This window comes from Erpetoichthys calabaricus, chromosome 4 (genome assembly GCF_900747795.2).
Source record: "Erpetoichthys calabaricus chromosome 4, fErpCal1.3, whole genome shotgun sequence".
Lineage (NCBI taxonomy): Eukaryota > Metazoa > Chordata > Cladistia > Polypteriformes > Polypteridae > Erpetoichthys > Erpetoichthys calabaricus.
The window spans coordinates 260,015,562-260,035,985 of NC_041397.2; the positions used below are offsets into that span (position 1 = coordinate 260,015,562).

General features: G+C 37.3%; 1 protein-coding gene across 1 annotated transcript in view; it reads right to left on the minus strand.

The window, feature by feature from the left end:
* The window catches only part of cryzl1 (crystallin, zeta (quinone reductase)-like 1), a 59,520-nt gene that overhangs the window by 36,574 nt on the left and 2,522 nt on the right, over nt 1-20,424 (minus strand). The window contains exons 2-5 of the mRNA XM_051926287.1: nt 19,086-19,177; nt 15,306-15,383; nt 14,438-14,510; nt 1,245-1,289 (exon numbers count right to left, since the gene is read on the minus strand). Coding sequence (XP_051782247.1) covers nt 1,245-1,289; nt 14,438-14,510; nt 15,306-15,383; nt 19,086-19,142 — 253 coding nt within the window. The 5' untranslated portion in view covers nt 19,143-19,177. The remainder of the gene's footprint in view (nt 1-1,244; nt 1,290-14,437; nt 14,511-15,305; nt 15,384-19,085; nt 19,178-20,424) is intronic.

Below are 20,424 nucleotides of genomic sequence, written 5' to 3' on the forward strand. Positions count from 1 at the left end.
CATGAAGGGATATACATGGTCAACAAAAATACTCAGGGAGGCTGTGGTATTTAAACAAGGCCTGATAGGTACTAAGAGGCCCAAAGTGTGCCAAGAAAATATTTCTCACACCATTGCACCACCAACCACAAGCCTGAACTGTTGATAGAAGGTGGGATGGATCCATGCTTTCATGTTGTTGACACTAAATTCTGACCTACCATCTGAATGTTGCAACAGAAACTGAGACTCGTCAAAAGAGGCAACAGTTTCCCAATGTTCTATTGTCCAATTTTGGTGAGCTTGTGTGAATTGTTGACTTAGTTGCCTGTTCTTGGCTGACAGAAGTGGCACCCGGTGTGGTCTACTGCTACTGTAGCCCATATGCTTTAAGGTTCAATGTGTTGCGAGTTCAGAGATGCTACTTTGCATACCTTGGTTGTAATGAGTGGTTATTTGAGTTACAGTTGTCTTTCTAGCAGCGTGAACCAGTCTGGCCATTCTCCTCTGACATCAACAAGTCATTTTTGCACAGAGAACTGTCGCTCGTGGGATATTTTTCCTTTTTCAGACCATTCTTTGTAAACCCTAGAGATGGGTTATACGTGAAAATCCTAGTAGATCAGCAATTTCTGAAATACTCAGACCAGGCTGTCTGGCACCACCAACCATGCCACATTCGAAATCAGTTAAATCACCTTTCTTCCCCATTCTGTTGCTCAGTTTGAACTTCAGCAGGTTGTTTTGACAATGTCTACATGCCTAAATGCATTGAGTTGCTGCCATGTGTTTGGCAGATTAGACAGTTACATTAACAAGCAGTTGAACATGTGTACCTAATAAAGTGTCAGATAAGTATATGTAGGGCAAAAGATCTAGTATAACTGGTTGCTTGATACAGTAATATTTCTTAAAATCATGTGACTGGGCAGTCAGCTATTAAAAGGATTAGTCTGGCAGTATGGTGTTCTGGCCAAGGCACTGGATTTTAAACATGTGGGATTGCCATTTCAGTTCCTACTTGTGACCCAGAGCAATTCCCTTAATCTTCCTGAACTCCCACTGTAAAAATATAGCTTTAGAAAGCTGTAAGGTATCCTAATCTTGTTGTCTTAAATAGAGAATTCTGACAAGCATATAATAAAAATGTCCAGCTTTAGCATTTCTGGCTACCACGAATACCCCCAACAACATTCTACTTCAGTTTCAAGCATACTGTATTATCTTCCACAATACTTATTTGTGTCATTCATTTAAACACTTACCAACTACGTCATCATCAGGTTGAAAAAATGTTACTTTCGATCCAACTGCAAAAAGAAAAATGTTCAAAATTATTACAAGCAATACAATTGTAATTTTGTTACAATTTTTTTCATTTAGAGAACACTCCTGTACCAATTTTATGTGAGGTTACTTTTATTTTCTTTTAACTTGAATAATGGAAAGATTGTTTTCTTTATTTTTATTTTATTGATTTAATTGAAATCACACAACATTCCATACAAATAAATACATTTTTACAAAAATAAGATCAAAAACAAATCAACCCCCACCCCTGAGAAAGAGAGCTAAGCCAGCAGAGTAAAACTTAAAGCTAGTAAAAATAAGTAAATAGACGACTTAATAAGTGAATAACGATAAATGTAGAACAACAAAAAAAGAAAAAAGGGGGAGAGAATCTGCTTCCTCAGTGCTTTAAAAGCTTATTCTAAAATATTATTGATTAGATCCTTCCAGGTTTTGAAAAAGTTCTGCACAGTGAGAATTTGATTTTTTCCAGTTTCAAATAGTATGTAACATCCGTTACCCACTGACTTAAAAGAGGAGAGTTAGGATCGAGCAAGGTAAGTCTACATGCTAATAGTGTAGTAAAGGCAATCACAGTTTGTTTGTTCTTCTCCACTTTAAGCCCATCTGGGAGTACACCAAACACAGCTCTTAATGGGTTAGGAGGGAGTGTGACTCCAAGGCTGTCTGATAGGCATTTAATTATTTTGGTCCAGAATGATGTTAATTTGGTGCAGGCCCAAAGCATGTAGCCTAGTGAGGCTGGAACATGATTACAACATTCACAGGTTGGATCTTGCCCTGGAAACATTGTTTTCTAAGGATAAACAAATGTTTAAGCAAGTTTACTCCAGGAACTTCACCTTCCTCCCACCTCCCACAGATAGTTCACATTAGATTATCTGACAGCTCTAAAGTAGCTTAGTATGAGTGCATATAGCTGGGGTAGTAAGACTTCAGTGCCATTCATTAACTTATGCATTGTGCCCAATGCTTTTGGCACAAGGTCTGGTTCCCTTAATGCAAAGACTACAGCAGGGTAAGAAAATAAATGAATGAATGTCATGCCAAATTAAGGATTTTAGAAATGTTTGTGGCACCAGATTACAGGTTAATCGACTTAGATATTGCAGTGATACAGGGGATGTAGAGAAGTTACTGTTACCAGTCTCTTGATTACGGAGTAATTCATTGCTATTTAAATAGCCTTTTTGAAAAGATCTCCCTGCATTCATAAGTAGTCAGCAATTAAACTACAGTCAATAATGAAACCTAATTCCTACTGAGCCATATAAGGACAATTTTGTCCTTGTATTCTTCAAAACACACTTTGTACTAATTAAGTGCTAATCTTTGTGAATAGCTGTTTATTCCTGTCATGAATAGGTATGGATCTTTGGATGTATTGTAAGGTATTTTCTAATGTTTTTGTCAGTAAGTTTTTTTATTATATATTCCTTCTCATGATTTTTTCATATCCAATTCTGATAGTTATACAAATGTTGCTTTATTTATCTGAAGCAGAATTAACTACTGCAATACTTGATTTATTCCATGGCTAAAACTCAGGAGTATGTATGATATCTAGAAAAATTAACACACAATATAACTCCCCCTTAACTTATAGACCCATTAATATCTGTAGAATTCTCAAAATTCCCAAAATAGTGATCATGTTATCCTTTGTGATCTTGGAGTGGAACCTTAAAATAGATTTGCCATTGCCATTGATAGATTCAACATTACAACACTTGCATATTACTCTAAATTCTTCACAATGCAGAAGGTTAGGTTAGTTAGTTGAGGTCTCATTTAAAAATTCTACACACACGTTAAATTATGTTTCTGTATTCAATATTGAATTTGTTCTTTGTTTTATTATGGCAATATGTATAAATGAATACAACATTATGAACTAGTAAACGAAAGCCATTTTTGTTTTTCTTTTGTAGTCTTTGACTTCTGATATTATTTGTGCATTTATGTTTTTTATATTACAGTACTTTGAATTAAAGCATTTGATGAATGCATAATTGTAGATTAATTTCAATGCACACTATATAGAGAAAAGCCAAGCAAAATGACACCTTTTATTGGCTAACTAAAAAGATTACAATATGCAAGCTTTCGAGGCAACTCAGGCCCCTTCTTCAGGCAAGATGTACAGGCAAGAAGGGGCCTGAGTTGCCTCGACAGCTTGCATATTGTAATCTTTTTAGTTAGCCAATAAAAGGTGTCATTTTGCTTGGCTTTTCTCTACATTCATAATGGCTAACACGGTACAACACCCTAGTAATGCACACCATATAGAAATACTTTAATATGCTCATACAGCATTGTACAAATAAATAACAAAATAGGCTAACAGCTCATGCTTTGACTTTTCAATGGCAACTTTATCAAACAGTCATTGTGGGACATGGTTAAAATTTTTAAATATTTCATTATAAATATGAAAATGTGGGTACTCTGCAAAAAAAATGAATGCTACTATTAAAAAAGTGATATTTTCCAGTATTAAATCAAGCAATCTTGGTATTAAAATGCAGACATCTGACTTTAATGTTTATAAACCCACTTCTTAACCTATTCTCATAAATAATTTTTCTTCATTCCTCATGCAGATTCCAAAACAATTAATACTGTTATGCTGAACAGTGACTTAACGTCTGATTTCCTTTGCTATAAAATAAGTTTTCAACTGCAAGTACTGTAATTATTACAGCTTTGAATGAATTGCTGTTTAAGGTTTTCCGATGAAGAAGTTTCTGCACATGGTGTCAATGTAATTAACACCTAGCATCTGTTTACCTTTAACACATGTGTTTTTAATTTGCTGACATTTATTGTTCTTAGAGACAAAAATACCCAAAAACCATCTACCTTGACTTAAATGTTCACACAAAAAAAAAAACATTAGAAGTAAACTGAACCATAAGCACATTACAGGAAAATATTTCATTCTCCACCTTTATCTTTTTAACTCATTTAACAGCTAAAACAATGTATTATGAACACAAATTCCTGATACAGAGCTAGTGAGCATTAAAATATTTTGGTGTACCTGATGAAGTTCTAGGAACAATCAATTTTTTAAACATTGATGTCTATTACTTTAAGGTAGTACTTACTATTTGAAGGTAATGTATAAAGTAATGATTATTTCATTCAGTTAATGTGGTTTTCCTATAACATTCCTAAATACATGGGACTGATTCCAAGCTGATCCTGTGTGAGTATAAATGTGGGTGGGAATGTGCATGAGTGGGTTCTACTATCTGAAGATTCTATATTGGATTACATGGGTTTGAGAAAGTTAAGTTACGGTATTTATAACAAAAATTTTCTAATTACACATATTTTCTACAGGAGTATGTGGCAAAGCACCTTAAAATGTATACAAGAATGTAATAATTTATCATGTTAATAATGGGCACTTATTTTAAACTGTATACAATAAAATCTGTTACAACTACAAATCTTACTAAAAGAAAAGCTTTTTTTAGTCAAGTGGTTAGTTGTTCATATTAGACTGGTATTCACTGGAATACTGTACTGGAAAAGGGGCATAGAGTGGATTCAGAAAGTATTCAGATTCTTTCATTTTATGTTCACTTTATGGTGTTGTAGATTTAATTTTAAATGCATAACTTTGTCATCAGTAATTAAGAGAAATGCAGGCAGAAAATTGATACCTAATACCTATGTGTGAATATGCTCCAACTTACAGATGTTGTAGGTAAATCTGAACAACATATAAAAGTCTGAAATCAGAAATCAGTCTGCCCCAGCTCCTTCAGTGACAGAATTGGGAAAATAGAAATATATCCTTTGTACTACACCACCAGCTTGGTCTTCCTGGAAATGACAGAACACTCACATCCCATTTTCTCTCTACAAGAGTAAATATCCACATTTGGAAGGTTTATCTCTTAATTCACATAAACAAATGCAGGCTCATCTCTTTAAAAGGTTTACTTATCGTCATCTCAACACCCCAGCTGAGCTAGATAATTTATTTTACTGACCCTGCAGTTGAAGGAAAATACCTTGCACGGACACTTTAGAGATCATCAAGTACAATGTGGCACCAGCTTCACACAGAAATGACATATCACTTTGCTTCAGTATAGACACATGATGCTTATCTGCTCCATGAAAGTGAAAGGTTCTGACAGTAAAGGAAGGTGACCAGATCCAAACAATATGAAAGGGAAATCATCTTGCTGGAGCAGAAAAGAATGAGGGTTAAATATAAATTATTTATGTGGTTTGTTAGCCCTCTTCACTGTGTTCACAACATGCTCCACTTACACACACCTAAAGAAGTACAGATTTCTCTGCTACAATATACAGAATGAAGATTACCTAAAAATCCCTTAAAAGTAGATGATTATACAATTAAAACTGATAAACTGAAGAAAGCAGGATCTATTGTTGGATTTACTCCTATGATTGTCAATGAAGCAAAAGGAACATGATATATATCTCAGCACAAGGTGCAACACGATGGGAAGAATGACTTGTATTCAAACTATCCTTTAAATATCAGGATGCAAATCAGAAAAATCTTCTAGCAGGACCTAATCTTGGCCCTACATTTCTTGGATTATTATTTATGTGCTTCAGAGAAGACAGTGGAAGTGACATTAAAAATATGACACCAAGTTTGCTTGCTCCCTGAACAAAGACTGCTTCTTAGGTTTTTTATAATGAAAAGTAAATAAGCTACCAGTGGCAAGTAATACTTCCATTTAGTGCCACATGTAACTGTTCCTGTGCAATTTATATACTGCAGCGACGTGTTACAGACCAAAGGCAGCAACAGAATAGTATAAGGGTGTCTGCAGAGAACAATTGTCTCCATAGTTTATCATATTATTTGAGACAAAGTAACTGGTTAACAAGTTAACAGCTCTGCTATCACTGGGATGAGTTTAATCAAGAAAGCTAACAATTAACATGCATGAACTTATGGCCAACTTGTCAGCCAAATCCAACTGTGGTAATAATGGCCACTGCCTTGCTCAGAAAAAGTTTAGGAATCAAGAATCACGTGAACAAATGTGACCTGTCAAAGTGAGGAACTGAGTTACAAGTATCAGTGCAGAACAGTGCTTACATTGAGACACTTTTACAAAACCCCAGTAAAGCAGAACAGCAGAGCCTGGAAATTGGCATATACAAAACCAAGAAAAGTTGTATACACATTTTATGCACAGCATATAGACAAGCGTATTTCACATTTGCATATTTCAGAACAGAAAACACTTAAAGTGGAAATGCCATTCCTGACAGCAAGGCCAAGTGTTGCTTCTAAACAGCTGCGGTGTTTTCAAAGATTCATGCTCATCCTGTACTCACTAGCACTCAGACATGATTATGAATCTGAACTGGACTCAGTGAGATTCATAAAGAAATAAGGTATGTGCTGGAACAGGAGTAGCTGAAATCCAGACTGTCACAGATCTAAAAGCAAGATGATCTGTGGAGTCTGAAAATGATCCAGCTGATGATATCACTTATATATAATCACTTCAGGCACCTAAAGGAACAAATAATCACTGAAACTAACGTCCCCTTTATCGTCTCAGCCATCTGACAGAGACAACACCCTATCTAATACTACAAGGACTGTAGATAAGAGAGAAATAAAGTGAACTTAGAACAGAAACTTTTAATAAGGAATTTAAACTTACTATAGTTAAATAACTTTCATCTTTATATTATTATATTAGAGCCATAAAACAATTCAGACATAATACTCAGTAGATCTGGTATGTACCTGCATCAGATTGAGCATTTAAATACTGAAGCTAAGTATCCCAGAGAACTGGATGCCAAGGACCCGATTACCAAATAAATTTTTTTTTGACTTTGATGAGCAATTAAACAATCCAGGTCAAAAAATTGTATTTTCTAAGTTACACTAGCATTACTGAATAATACACAAAAAAAGCTGTAAAGCAGCACCAGCACAAACATACAGAATGCCAGAAATGCTAAACCACAGTCCTCCCAGACAGAGATCTTCCTCCTTTCAAAATTCTACCTTTTCTCTGAAGTAGTAGACTGTTTCAGACCTTTTTAATAAATATGGGTCACAGAAGTAAAAAAAGAATGGGCATTTCATTCAAATTTTTTAAAACAAAATATTCACATTGATCTTCTCCTGCTATGGTAAAATATTGATTGTTTAATGGCACTAAGATGATTCTTGATATGCAGGGGAAAACCCTTTGAGCTGATTTCTGATTATGGAATGAATTTCTGAGCAGGACAGTCAGAGCTAAATGGCAATGAGAAATATTCCCTCAACCAGAAGCTCTAATGGCAAAAAAACAATTAAATTCATATTTAACCCTTATCTCCCAATCCTAGTGCTCCCCATTTGGAATATATTCTGGAATATAAGACAAGACAGGGGTTCAAAGTCTTGTGGAGAGCATTAATGGAAATGAACAGGAATATTAAATTCAAAGTCATTAGGCTATGTTATGATTAGATAGTGGTCATTTGAATCTATTGATACCAAACTTCCTCCTAATGGGAAAGCCAGATTCTGTACTTTCTCAAGTTATTTACAGTGCTCGGGCTCTGAACTTTTAACTCACAAACACTATAGACATAGCCACGATCTGGAAGATCTACCTATTCTACAATTGCAACACATGGAAAAAAATAAAATAAAACAGGAACTACAACTGGAAGCAGTTGTCACAATCCAAACATCATTCTAGAATCTAGGGCTTTTTGGCCTGTTGGAAAAGTGGTTCAGGAACAGATAGGAGAGTCAGAACTGTCAAATTTCACATACACGATAAAACTTGCATCAGATCAATAAAATGACTGTCTGTCTTCCAGTTACTTAAAATAATGATTAACAAACAGGCACACAATTTGTTTAATTTTTGCCTCTTCAGAGTGACGAGTTTGCAGGAGGCTGATTGAAAATGTGTTAGGAGGAAGTTGCTGGGGTAATAAAGATATCAGTTTTTTTCAGGTCTGTTAGCATTTCATTTGATCTCATACATATTATATACTAGCCATCCCCCGCAGCTCTGCCTGCGTAGTAGTGAAACAGGACAGGGAGGAGGGCCCTGCCCAATTAACCACTCCTGATGTCACGGTTCCCCCTCCCCTCGGGCTGCAGCCTGTGACTCAGATTAGAGCAAATAAATCGCTGCTGCATGCGAACTATGATTCCTAGTGAGATGAGAGAAGTCGCAAAATCAACCAGAATGTTCAAGCCAATTATAGAAAAAAACCCAATTTAAATCCTTTAAGTAGTTCTCTCGTGAAAAGTGGACAGACATTGGATTTATATATATATATATATTGCGACGGATCACTTTTTCCACATTTTGTTATGTTACAGCCTTATTCCAAAATGGATTAAATTCATTTTTTTCCTCAGAATTCTACACACAACACCCCATAATGACATCATGAAAACAGTTTACTTGAGGTTTTTGCAAATGTATTAAAAATAAAAAAATTGAGAAAGCACATGTACATAAGTATTCACAGCCTTTGCCATGAAGCTCAAAATTGAGCTCAGGTGCATCCTGTTTCCCCTGATCATCCTTGAGATGTTTCTGCAGCTTAATTGAAGTCCACCTGTGGTAAATTCAGTTGATTGGACATGATTTGGAAAGGCACACACCTGTCTATATAAGGTCCCACAGTTGACAGTTCATGTCAGAGCACAAATCAAGCATGAAGTCAAAAGAATTGTCTGTAGACCTCCGAGACAGGATTGTCTCGAGGCACAAATCTGGGGAAGGTTACAGAAAAATTTCTGCTGCTTTGAAGGTCCCAATGAGCACAGTGGCCTCCATCATCCGTAAGTGGAAGAAGTTCAAAACCACCAGGACTCTTCCTAGAGCTGGCTGGCCATCTAAACTGAGCGATAGGGGGAGAAGGGCCTTAGTCAGGGAGGTGACCAAGAACCCGATGGTCACTCTGTCAGAGCTCCAGAGGTCCTCTGTGGAGTCAGGAGAACCTTCCAGAAGGACAACCATCTCTGCAGCAATCCACCAATCAGGCCTGTATGGTAGCGTGGCCAAACGGAAGCCACTCCTTAGTAAAAGGCACATGGCAGCCCGCCTGGAGTTTGCCAAAAAGCACCTGAAGGACTCTCAGACCATGAGAAAGAAAATTCTCTGGTCTGATAAGACAAAGATTGAACTCTTTGGTGTGAATGCCAGGCGTCACATTTGGAGGAAACCAGGCACCGCTCATCACCAGGCCAATACCATCCCTACAGTGAAGCCTGGTGGTAGCAGCATCATGCTGTGGGAATGTTTTTCAGTGGCAGGGACTGGGAGACTAGTCAGGATAAACGGAAAGATGACTGCAGCAATGTACAGAGACATCCTGGATGAAAACCTGCTCCAGAGCGCTCTTGACCTCAGACTGGAGCGACGGTTCATCTTTCAGAAGGACAACGACCCTAAGCACACAGCCAAGGTATCAAAGGAGTGGCTTCAGGACAACTCTGTGAATGTCCTTGAGTGGCCCAGCCAGAGCCCAGACTTAAATCCGATTGAACATCTCTGGAGAGATCTTAAAATGGCTGTACACCGATGCTTCCCATCCAACCTGATGGACCTTGAGAGGTGCTGCAAAGAGGAATGGGTGAAACTGGCCAAGGATAGGTGTGCCAAGCTTGTGGCATCATATTCAAAAAGACTTGAGGCTGTATTTTCTGCCAAAGGTGCATCAACAAAGTATTCAGCAAAGGCTGTAAATACTCATTTTTTTTATTTTTAATAAATTTGCAAAAACCTCAAGTAAACTTTTTTCATGTTGTAATTATGGGGTGTTGTGTGTAGAATTCTGAGGAAAAAAATGAATTTAATCCATTTTGGAATAAGGCTGTAACATAACAAAATGTGGAAAAAGTGATGCGCTGTGAATACTTTCCGGATGCACTGTATATACGCATTATATATATATTGTAAAGGACAGTCGGGTTCCATGCCCGGCAGGGACGCCTCTGCTGCATCTGTTCCGGGGGAGCCACCACGGGCAGCTCAATACCTCCCCGGGACGCTTGGTGGCAGCCTCCCTGGCGGATGATGATTCTCCAGCCTGGCACATGGCTCCATGGGACATGGAGTCTTCCACAGCCTGGTTGGGGGCTTGGATGGCCGCCAGGGGGAGCTGCATGGACTTTCCAGTCCGGCTGGTCAATTCCTCAGCCCCACCCGGAAATGCAATTAGGCCCAGGTGACCAAGCACCTGGACTACGTCCGGGTGGGGTATAAAAAGGCCAGCCACCACCACTCGGGACAGCCAGAGTCGGGAGGAGGAGGACTAAGCCTGAGGAGGAGTGGTGGTGCTGAGGTGGAGAGAAGAATTGTGGTTTGTGAGTGTTCTGTATTTAAGTGCTTTTGGGACTGTGTTGGGCCTGTGGGACATGGGGAAGGCGTGCCCCACGGCTGAAGAAGAAATAAAAGACTGTTTATTAAGTACGTGCCTCTGCCTGAGTCTGTGCCGGGTCGGGCGCTATAGAGCGCCTTTTACAATATATATATATATATATATATATATATATATATATATATATATATATATATATATATATATTATATACATACACTATATACAGTGGAACCTCGGTTCACGTATGTCTCAGAACACGTACAAATCAGTTTACGACCAAAAAAGTTCGCCAAACTTTTGCATCTGTTCACGACCACACACTCGATATACTAACAAGCCAGTTTCCCTTTCGGTTTGTACGTGTTCAGTCTCTCCCTGTGCATTTCCTGTGCAGCGAGCAAGAGAGACAGAGCGAGAGAGCGCAACACACACAAGAGAGAGAGACACACACACACACAGGCAGCGCGAGAGAGAGTATTGAGCAAAGGCTGTGAATACTTATGTACATGTGATTTCTCAGTTTTTTTATTTTTAATAAATTTGCAAACACCTCAAGTAAACTTTTTTCACATTGTCATTATGGGGTGTTGTGTGTAGAATTCTGAGGAAAAAATGAATTTAATCCATTTTAGAATAAGGCTGTAACATAACAAAATGTGGAAAAAGTGATGCGCTGTGAATACTTTCCAGATGCACTGTATGCATTTCGTACCTAGCTAAACTATGACTATGAATATTTTGACCAACAGAAAAATGCACAGAAATAGGTGCCCTAAAGCATAGCTTCTGTTTCAGAGGAAGAATGCACATATTTGCCTATTATTTCAATTTCATTTCATGTCACTTATGTACCCGCTTGATTCAGACCAGGGTAGTGGCAGGTGCTACAGCCTATCCCAGCTAGCATAGGGCACAAGGCAGGAACAAATCCTGGACAAGGTGCCAGTCAATCATAGGGCAACTACATATACACACACACACTAGGACCAACTTAAAGCTTGAAATATCATACATTTGTAGAGGTGAAATTATACCAAAAATTAATTTCTATTTTTAATAGAACACCATACATTAAAGACCTTCACCTTTTTTTTTGAATGTAATAAATATGGCTGCAGTTGTCTGTCCATTCAGTAACCCATTTTCTAACCAGCTTATCGTTATCTGTGATTACTCTACAACAGTGACAAAACAAGTTGCTCCACACATCTCTCTATTATATAAAAAAATCCTGGGACGAGATGAGACTTTTTAGCCTGGGTAGAAAACAAGACTTTTCCTGAGAGATAATTTCATGTCCTGCAAGACAAGATTTTGTGCCAAGAGATTTAACCACAGCCAGGGCCGGAAAAAAAAGACAGAGTAGATGAAAAAGTAGAACGTCATAAAGAGGTTCAAAAACGTTGGCGCGACACATGCAGAGCAGGTTAGAGATAATGAAAGTACTAAAATTCGAAAGTCTCCAAAAAATGATAGTAAAGATCGCATCAGAGCAAACAAATGGAAATTATTACTCGGTGAAATAATGGAACAGCGAAAAGAGATTGAATATATTGTTCAGATTTAAACTTTAAGTCAGAGACTTGTAGATCGTCTAATTCGTGTTGCCATCAAGGAAAAGTAGTGTTTTTTCCCAAGGAAGAGGCATATCTGCAAGAATTAAAAGATTTGTTGTTTGGTGAAAGTGAAATCCACATGCGCGAGTGGCAGAGACACGAAGTGGCAGGCGCGTAGCGCAGGCCAGGGGATTGGCTAGAAGCGAGCAGGGGGCAAAGCCCCCTAGTTTATTCAAAAATAAAATGCATTTGGTTAGTTTTTCAAAGGGCGGCACGGTGGCGCAGTGGGTAGCGCTGCTGCCTCGCAGTTGGGTGACCTGGGGACCTGGGTTCGCTTCCCGGGTCCTCCCTGCGTGGAGTTTGCATGTTCTCCCCGTGTCTGCGTGGGTTTCCTCCGGGCGCTCCGGTTTCCTCCCACAGTCCAAAGACATGCTGGTTAGGTGGATTGGTGATTCTAAATTGGCCCTAGTGTGTGCTTGGTGTGTCTGTGTGTGTCCTGCGGTAGGTTGGCACCCTGCCCGGGATTGGTTCCTGCCTTGTGCCCTGTGTTGGCTGGGATTGGCTCCAGCAGACCCCCGTGACCCTGTGTTCGGATTCAGCGGGTTGGAAAATGGATGGATGGATGGTTTTTCAAAACATCCACATATGCTTGACATAAATTATGTGTGGCACAGCTTGAAATGCTTTGAAACATGTGTGGTGCCCGGATGGGGGTGGTACCCAGCCGGGACGCCCAGGAGGACCGGAGGAGGGCTTGTGCCTCCTCCAGACCACGAGGGGGCGACCGCCCTGGTTGCTTTCGGGGCCACGGGTACAGAGCTTGGAAGCTTTACCCTGTAGGGGCCCGTGGTCACCGCCAGGGGGCGCCCCAATGCCTTGGGGACCCTGGACCCCAGCGCTTCCGCCACACCCGGAAGTGCTGGGGGGAAGAAAAGAGGGGACACCTGGAGTGCTTTGGGGGTGCGCAGCCGGAACTTCTGCCACACTGGGGAGTGCCGGTGGAAGATTGCCGGGGAGCACCTGGAGCACATCCGGGTGCGTTATTAAAGGGGCCGCCTCCCTTCAGACAGAGACAAGAGTCGGGTGGAAGTAGGACGACGTCGGAGGAGGACAAGGAGGCGGCCTGAAGAGAAAGGCATTGTGTTGTGTGGCCAGGACTTTGGGGACTGTGGGGTTTGTCAGCACTGTAAAAATGGAAAATAAACGTGTGTTGGGTGACATGAACATGTCTGCCTGTCTGTGTCCGGGCCAACTTCCACACATGATGCAAATCTCTCTAAGATACGTCATGTGATGCTTTAAAAGAAGCACAGAATTAATTATACAAACAGCACTGCTGCTGAAACAGCATTCTTCAATGCAGAAAATTAATCTGAAAAAAGTAATTTTGCATCCTTCTTTGGGTTTGTGAAACTAAAGTCATGTTCATTACTATAATAACTAAAACATGATGACTATAGTTAATGCCCATATAATACAGTACATATTTAAATATTATGAGAATGAATGGGAAGTAGTCCCTACTTAACTGCTTCCTGCAAACAAAACAAAGGCATTTTTATCAGAAATTCAGAAATAATGGATTAGTCTTCTAATGACAAGGTTAATTTCACAAGGGTAGGCTTAATGTTGGCGAAAATGTAAATTACATTAAAACTAGTCAGCAAAACAAAGTACTTGATTATCTTTGAATGAAATGCTTAAATCAGCCTTTAAAGAATACCACTTTCAGACTAGTTAGAGTTACTCCACAAATTAACTAAAAGAGATGCCATCTAAAGAATGTATTTACATATCCTGTACTACTTTTAATTCTTTTCAAAGATGTAAAGGCTTTGTGGTAATTTTTTTTTCTCACTGCATGAAGCAAAACGTTTCTAGTTAAACAATGGCTTTCTTTTCTTCTAGTGTCTAATGAAGTCTTTGCAATATAACTGCTATAGTAAATGATTAGGTTACTATTCTCTTCCTCTACAAAAACATACTATTAAAATGACATCTACTTCTGAGTTTGAGACTATGTATTATTTAGTAATGTTAAATCTACTAGGTACTTAAATAAAATCATTTTTTATCAAATATGTTTAATCCAATGCCAAGTAATAGAGTTACCCATCAGCTTAGCAGGTTAGGGACAAGACAGCACCCTGCCCTGGACATACAGTTCAAAAGTGCCCTCATGATTAATTAATTTATTTTTATTATATATTATATGAACTTACCTTCAAGTACAACTCCTGCTATTTCTCTTCCAACTGGAACTGAATCTTTTAGAATATTTAGGTCTGTCAGCAACTTGGATCAAAAGAAAAAATATGTATATATATTAGTGTTGTCGAATGAAAAAAAGCTATGGCCGAGGTCTACGCTTGTTGCCTCCACATTACCATTCTCTCTTCTTGCTGTAACACATTGAGGATTATCATGTAAAAAAGAAAACGTTAAAAAACAATTACTATGCTTTTTTTTCAATAAAACATTTCCAAACTGAACATTTATTTTTTTAACAAAAATGTCAAAAACACCTTATTTTTGTAAATGACTATATAATATACATCTTGGTAAAAGATAAAGATTTCTTAAAGTACGGCTTCCTTTTAATGTAAATCTTAAAAATGCAGAGTTTCTGTGAGATTGTGGTATTTCAAAAAATACCAGACAATACCTAAATTATAATTCTATAAGTTTTACATTTAAGTATAAATTACGTCTGCCAAATTCAGCAAAACTAAGACATAAATAAGAATAAATAATTTTTCTTCAAATTCGGGCATGTTAGACTTTGAAAATGAAAAAATGTTCAGCGTGATACAGTTTGCATTTCAGGTTAAATTTAATGTCACGTCTTTTTACTGCACTCAAAATATGTCTTTAGGTTTTCAAATCTGTTTCGCCTAAATCTATTATTTCCTTGCCACCTTAATAGCAATATTGTAAATGCTTTGTAAACTCTGCTATGATTATGATCACTACAAATGGTTGTTATAGTAATAGCTTACTCTTGCAAAGTGAGAAGTATGGGTTAAATAAATTAGATTACATTTTCTGATTAAAATAATACTGCCAAATTAACATAATCTTGTTAAATACCTCTAGATCCAGTGGGCTTAAGGCACATGCTTTAACTTGCATTTTCACATAGTATTCACTCAAGGCCAAAGGAAGTTCCTGGTCACAAAATATAGAAAATGTTTACTTTGGACACATTGCTAATAGGGAAAACACATTTCTATAAACATATTTACATTATATATGCATTCAAGTCTGTATGGTGCAACAGCCTAAAATCTTTACTTAAGTAGTAAATGTCTATCTATTTCTGCATTTTCTGAATATGCCTATTACTTTACTTTGTCTGCAAAACTAGGCAAAAAGCCAAAACCCACCTCAGGGACAAAACACCTCTTTGTCTAGAACACACATCAGAGTCAGAGTCATGTATGAACCTGACATCTAACATCTATGTCTTTGAGCTGTGGATGGAAAGCAGAATACACAGAGAAAACACACAAAGATGTGGGAAGAATTCGGGGGCAGGAGATACCAAGAGTTGTGATGTAACAGTGCTAGCCAATGTTACACCAGGCTGCCCATCATTTGTTTTACTGTTTTAGAAGAGAAAGAGTAGAACAGTGGTGAAGTGCTTAGAATTACTGCTTCAGAGATACAGCATTCCAAGTTTGAATTCCAGTTAATTAAAAACTGTAGAGTTAAAAAATGTTTGTGGCGTTTACATGTTCTCCCTGTATCTGCACAGGGATTTCTCCAGATATTCTAGTTTTTCTTTTCGAATGGGTATATATATGTATGGGCTTTGGGATCGACTGGCATCCAATCTGGGATTGGTCCCAGCATTGTGCTGGGTGCAGCCATATAGGTTACATTTTCCAGAGCCCTGAACTGACTGAAATTATTTAAGTATGCTGTGTTATTTTAAAAAGGAGACCTCTAGCCAATAACAGAGCCTGTGAAAAATAAACAGATGCTTTACAAATCCAAATTAAAATGACTTTTTCATGTTGTTACCATTTAAATGCTTTCCTTCTTTCTCACTAAAGCATATTTTTTGTATTCATACTAGTACTGTTTGATTATAAAGCAAACTTGAATCCTAAAGCAATACTGGCATTAAACATACAAAAAAAACATGCCAAACTGAAATATTTTGCTCTATATGTAAGGTATTGTGGGGTAGATTTTACCATGGAAAAGGCTAAAAGAAAGTGTGCGCAATCTTATTATTTACTTCTTAAATACACTATATTTTAGCAAGAGATCAAATTTCGGTTGAGAACTACAGAACTTTTCCTATGCTTATACTGTACTCCACTATAACATTCCACTAGTTGGTACAAAGATTAGTGATGCTAAACAGCAAAAGATGTGCAGAAGTAATATACAGTATGTACTCCTCTGCAACTCTAATCTTCAAAGTTCAAGCCTTATTTGATCATTTTACGTTAGGCTTTGTCCTAAAAAAAACACTTTACGGCCCTGCTGCTTGTGTTTGGGGAAGCGGATGTACAATTTAAACAGAATGTTACTTTTATGGGAATTGTTACATATGCATAATAGACCTAACTGTTTTATATTACAGCAAGTAATTAATCATACTAAAAAAGAGTAAAACGTAATAAATTGAAAGAAAATCATGTTTCATGTTGCGTTAAAGGTATCTGTTGCGTTATACGTTTTTGTTCTGTTTGGCTTTGAAATTAACATGCAAATACTTTTTAAACTTACACTTTTACTGTAAAACTACAGTAAAATCAATATCTGGAATTAACTTTTCATCAATATCACTTTGAATTTTGATTCCGTGTTTGGAGTTACATCATGACAATGCAACGTATAACTAACTGCCCGTGAGTGAATATCGTGTCTTTCTCTCTAATAAATAAATCGCCTTTTTCGAATGTTTGTCCCTGTGATTTGTTAATTGTCATAGCAAAACCTATTCTAATGGGAAACTGTAAATGTTTTAATTCGAATGGCATATCAAGATCTTAATTGATGTCTAATGTTTTCCACGGAAGATGTACTACATTACCTTTCTTGTCGCCTGTTAAAATTTTACATGTCAGAATTGTTCAACCAATTTTGAATACAACTAATCTTGTCCTATTGCATAGCCCATCAGTCCTACATAAATCACACAATAACATTACAATACATCCTTCTTTCAACAGTAATTCGGCCAGTGGTAGACCGGACTACGTTAACGGTTGAAGATATTCCACAGGATATTGTAGTTGATGTTTTCATCATCTGCACAATCACCACCAACTGTTTCAGCATAGTCTATTGATATGCATTTAACCAATCTTCCGTGTAACCGATCGACAATTTTCACGTAAATTCGTTTGAACTTCATCGTTTCTCTGTGCTAGGATTGCCCATGTACTCATTTCTTCTGTTGATAACCCTTCAGGATGAAATTCTTCATTAAGATTTAGACATAATAAGTCTTATTTTATTAGGAACTTAAAGTGAGGAAAATGTCAAAATTTATACGAGCTGAGAGCGCAGGAACTGTGTCTCATAAAAGCATTCACACGAATTAGAGGTGAGAGGACCGTGGGTGTGGCCCGTTAACCGTAAATGGTTGAGAGGAGAAGGGGACTTGATAAAATCTCTTGGGAATAGTCTTGTCTCGTGGGACTTGAAAAAATCTCTTGGAAATAGTCTTGTCTTGTCTCAAGACTTTTTTTATAATAGAGAGATATCTATCGATCTATCTATACACACACGTACATTTACTGTATATAGTAATTTTTAATTTCCATTTTATTTGTTTTCATTATTCGATTTCCTGATTATTGACCCCTGCACTTGTCAAACGTAGTGTTCTTTGGTTTTGTTAATCTTAGATTTGTTCACTTTACACCCTAAACCTTTTTTGTTCATTTTATCTGCCTGCTTTTTTTGTGATTCTCTTTTTTGAATTCTTTAGATATTACAGTAACTTTACTTTTGTTGCGCTTTAGGACAAAGGTTTATGGTTTCCCTCTCCTCTGTTTGGGACCTTTTAAAATTTTAAAGGTTAAAAAGCCTTGGCCCATTGTGAATGTTTTCATGCCAAAAGGGTGCCATTTGATTTTGATGTTAGACTGTTAGGAGTCATATTCATGGATTCTGACCAATAAAAAGGCAGGTCTCATTTTTATTAGTTTTGAGGCATTCATCCATTTTTGAGCAGTTCTGTGGCAAGAATCACAAAAATGACAATCTCATGCCAGTTTCAACGTATATTTAGCAATCCTGAGACTTTTAATGACGCCTTAGCAAGTCTATCCAAGAAGAAATTATAATTTAACCGTACTATATCTGTAAGGCAAAAAAAATGCAAAACGTCAAAGTTACAGTGTCAGGGAAAATCAAATCAGGTAATCCATTACCATAGTTCTTTGATGATTTGTTATTTTGCAGAGGTTAGTAGATTGAATTGACTGATTTTAGATGTAATTTAAACATATAATTCCTAAAAAGGGTACTGAGAAATACATCATTTATTTGAACATACGTCAGCATCACTGGGTGCAAGACTGGAAACAACCCTGACATTGCTGTGCCCACTCATGCTCACATCCACATGTACCCAATAACCTAGATGTACTTGAGGGTATAGGAGGAATATACAGCACAAAGGAAAACCAATGTAAATATGGGGAGAATATGCAACCTCCACATCAGAGATGGCAAGGCACTGCATTCAAACTTAGAATACAGATCTACAAGGTACCAGCCCAGGAATGAAATATATAAAACAATCACCATTAAGAATTCATACTTTATTGCTAACTACTATGGTAGCTTGTACCTTAAATGTTGCTGAAGAACTGTCTCTTTCTGCTCTTCTTTTATACTTACTGCATCCTGAAGGACAAACTTCACATCTTCATTCATATGGCAGAATAAACCCTTCATGCTGAAGCAGCAGTGTGCTATGACTATATCAAATTCTAGAAAATAATTACAAAAACAACAGGTAAGCACAAGAGTGGTTCCAACACCTGCAGTATGTCAAAAATAAATGTTAAATATTATTGTTATTCATATAGCAAATTAATTTTTCTTGTACAATTACAAAACAAAAAAACTATTGACATGTTGTATTTGAACTTTTGACAAAACACATTCTAAACTAGCTACTGAGAACACAGGACTTGGGTTTAAGCCTGAAAACCATGAGGGCTGATTTATGTTAGGTAGAATGCCCAGTGGGGGCTGGGTGGTCTCGTGGCTTTGGAACCCCTGCAGATTTTGATTTTTTTTTCTCCAACCCTCTGGAGTTTTTTTTATTCTTTGTTATTTAGTATTGCCTAATGTTATTTTTATTTTTTATAAATGTTTCTTCCTTCATCTTGTAAAGTGCTTTCAGCTACACCACTTGTATGAAAATGTGCTATATTACTAAATGTTGTTGTTGTTGTTATGTCATCAAATTGGAAAAAAAACAAATCCTGCTCTGAAACCATTACGGTGTAGATATTTGGCTTTAACATTCTAAAAGAATGTAACTTATTACCCTACTCCAGTGCCTTTTATACAACGAAGTAGGTTCTCATCAAAAAATTGCCTATAGCTTTATTTATTCTTATCCTCTATCCTGACCAAATATCCTGGTCTTTGCTGCTGCAAAGTACCTTTACAATACGAGGATGCCATCACTACACTTTACTATAGAGATTGTGATACACACATGAAAAGCTATGTCCAGTATGGCCCTCGCATAACAGTCTACATTTGGACAAGCAAGTTCCTTTTTTATTTAATTTCATTTTATTAATCATAAAATCATACCACATTAAGCACAACACAATTTCAAACAAAACTGCAAAATATTCCAAAAAATGATCATACATTACAACATAGTCAACGTTTAAAGCCCAACACCTAACTAGTGCAGGGGGCCATATAAACCAAACACCCATTATAAAATATTGTAGGTTCTCATGTGCAATATGTTATAATATCTAAATAAAAGTAACCAAAGGCAGTGACAATCCAGGTCATTTTCAGACAGCATTAATAAATTCTTGCCACATTCTGAATAAGCTTGGCACCATTCTTCATAGGAAGAATATGACTTTTGTCCAGTTTTAAATAATGTAAGGAGTCACTTTTCCATTGGGTTTTGTAGGAGGGGTTTGAATTTTTCCAGATAAGTACACACAAAAAACAGTACAGTACAGGAAGTCGTAAGATT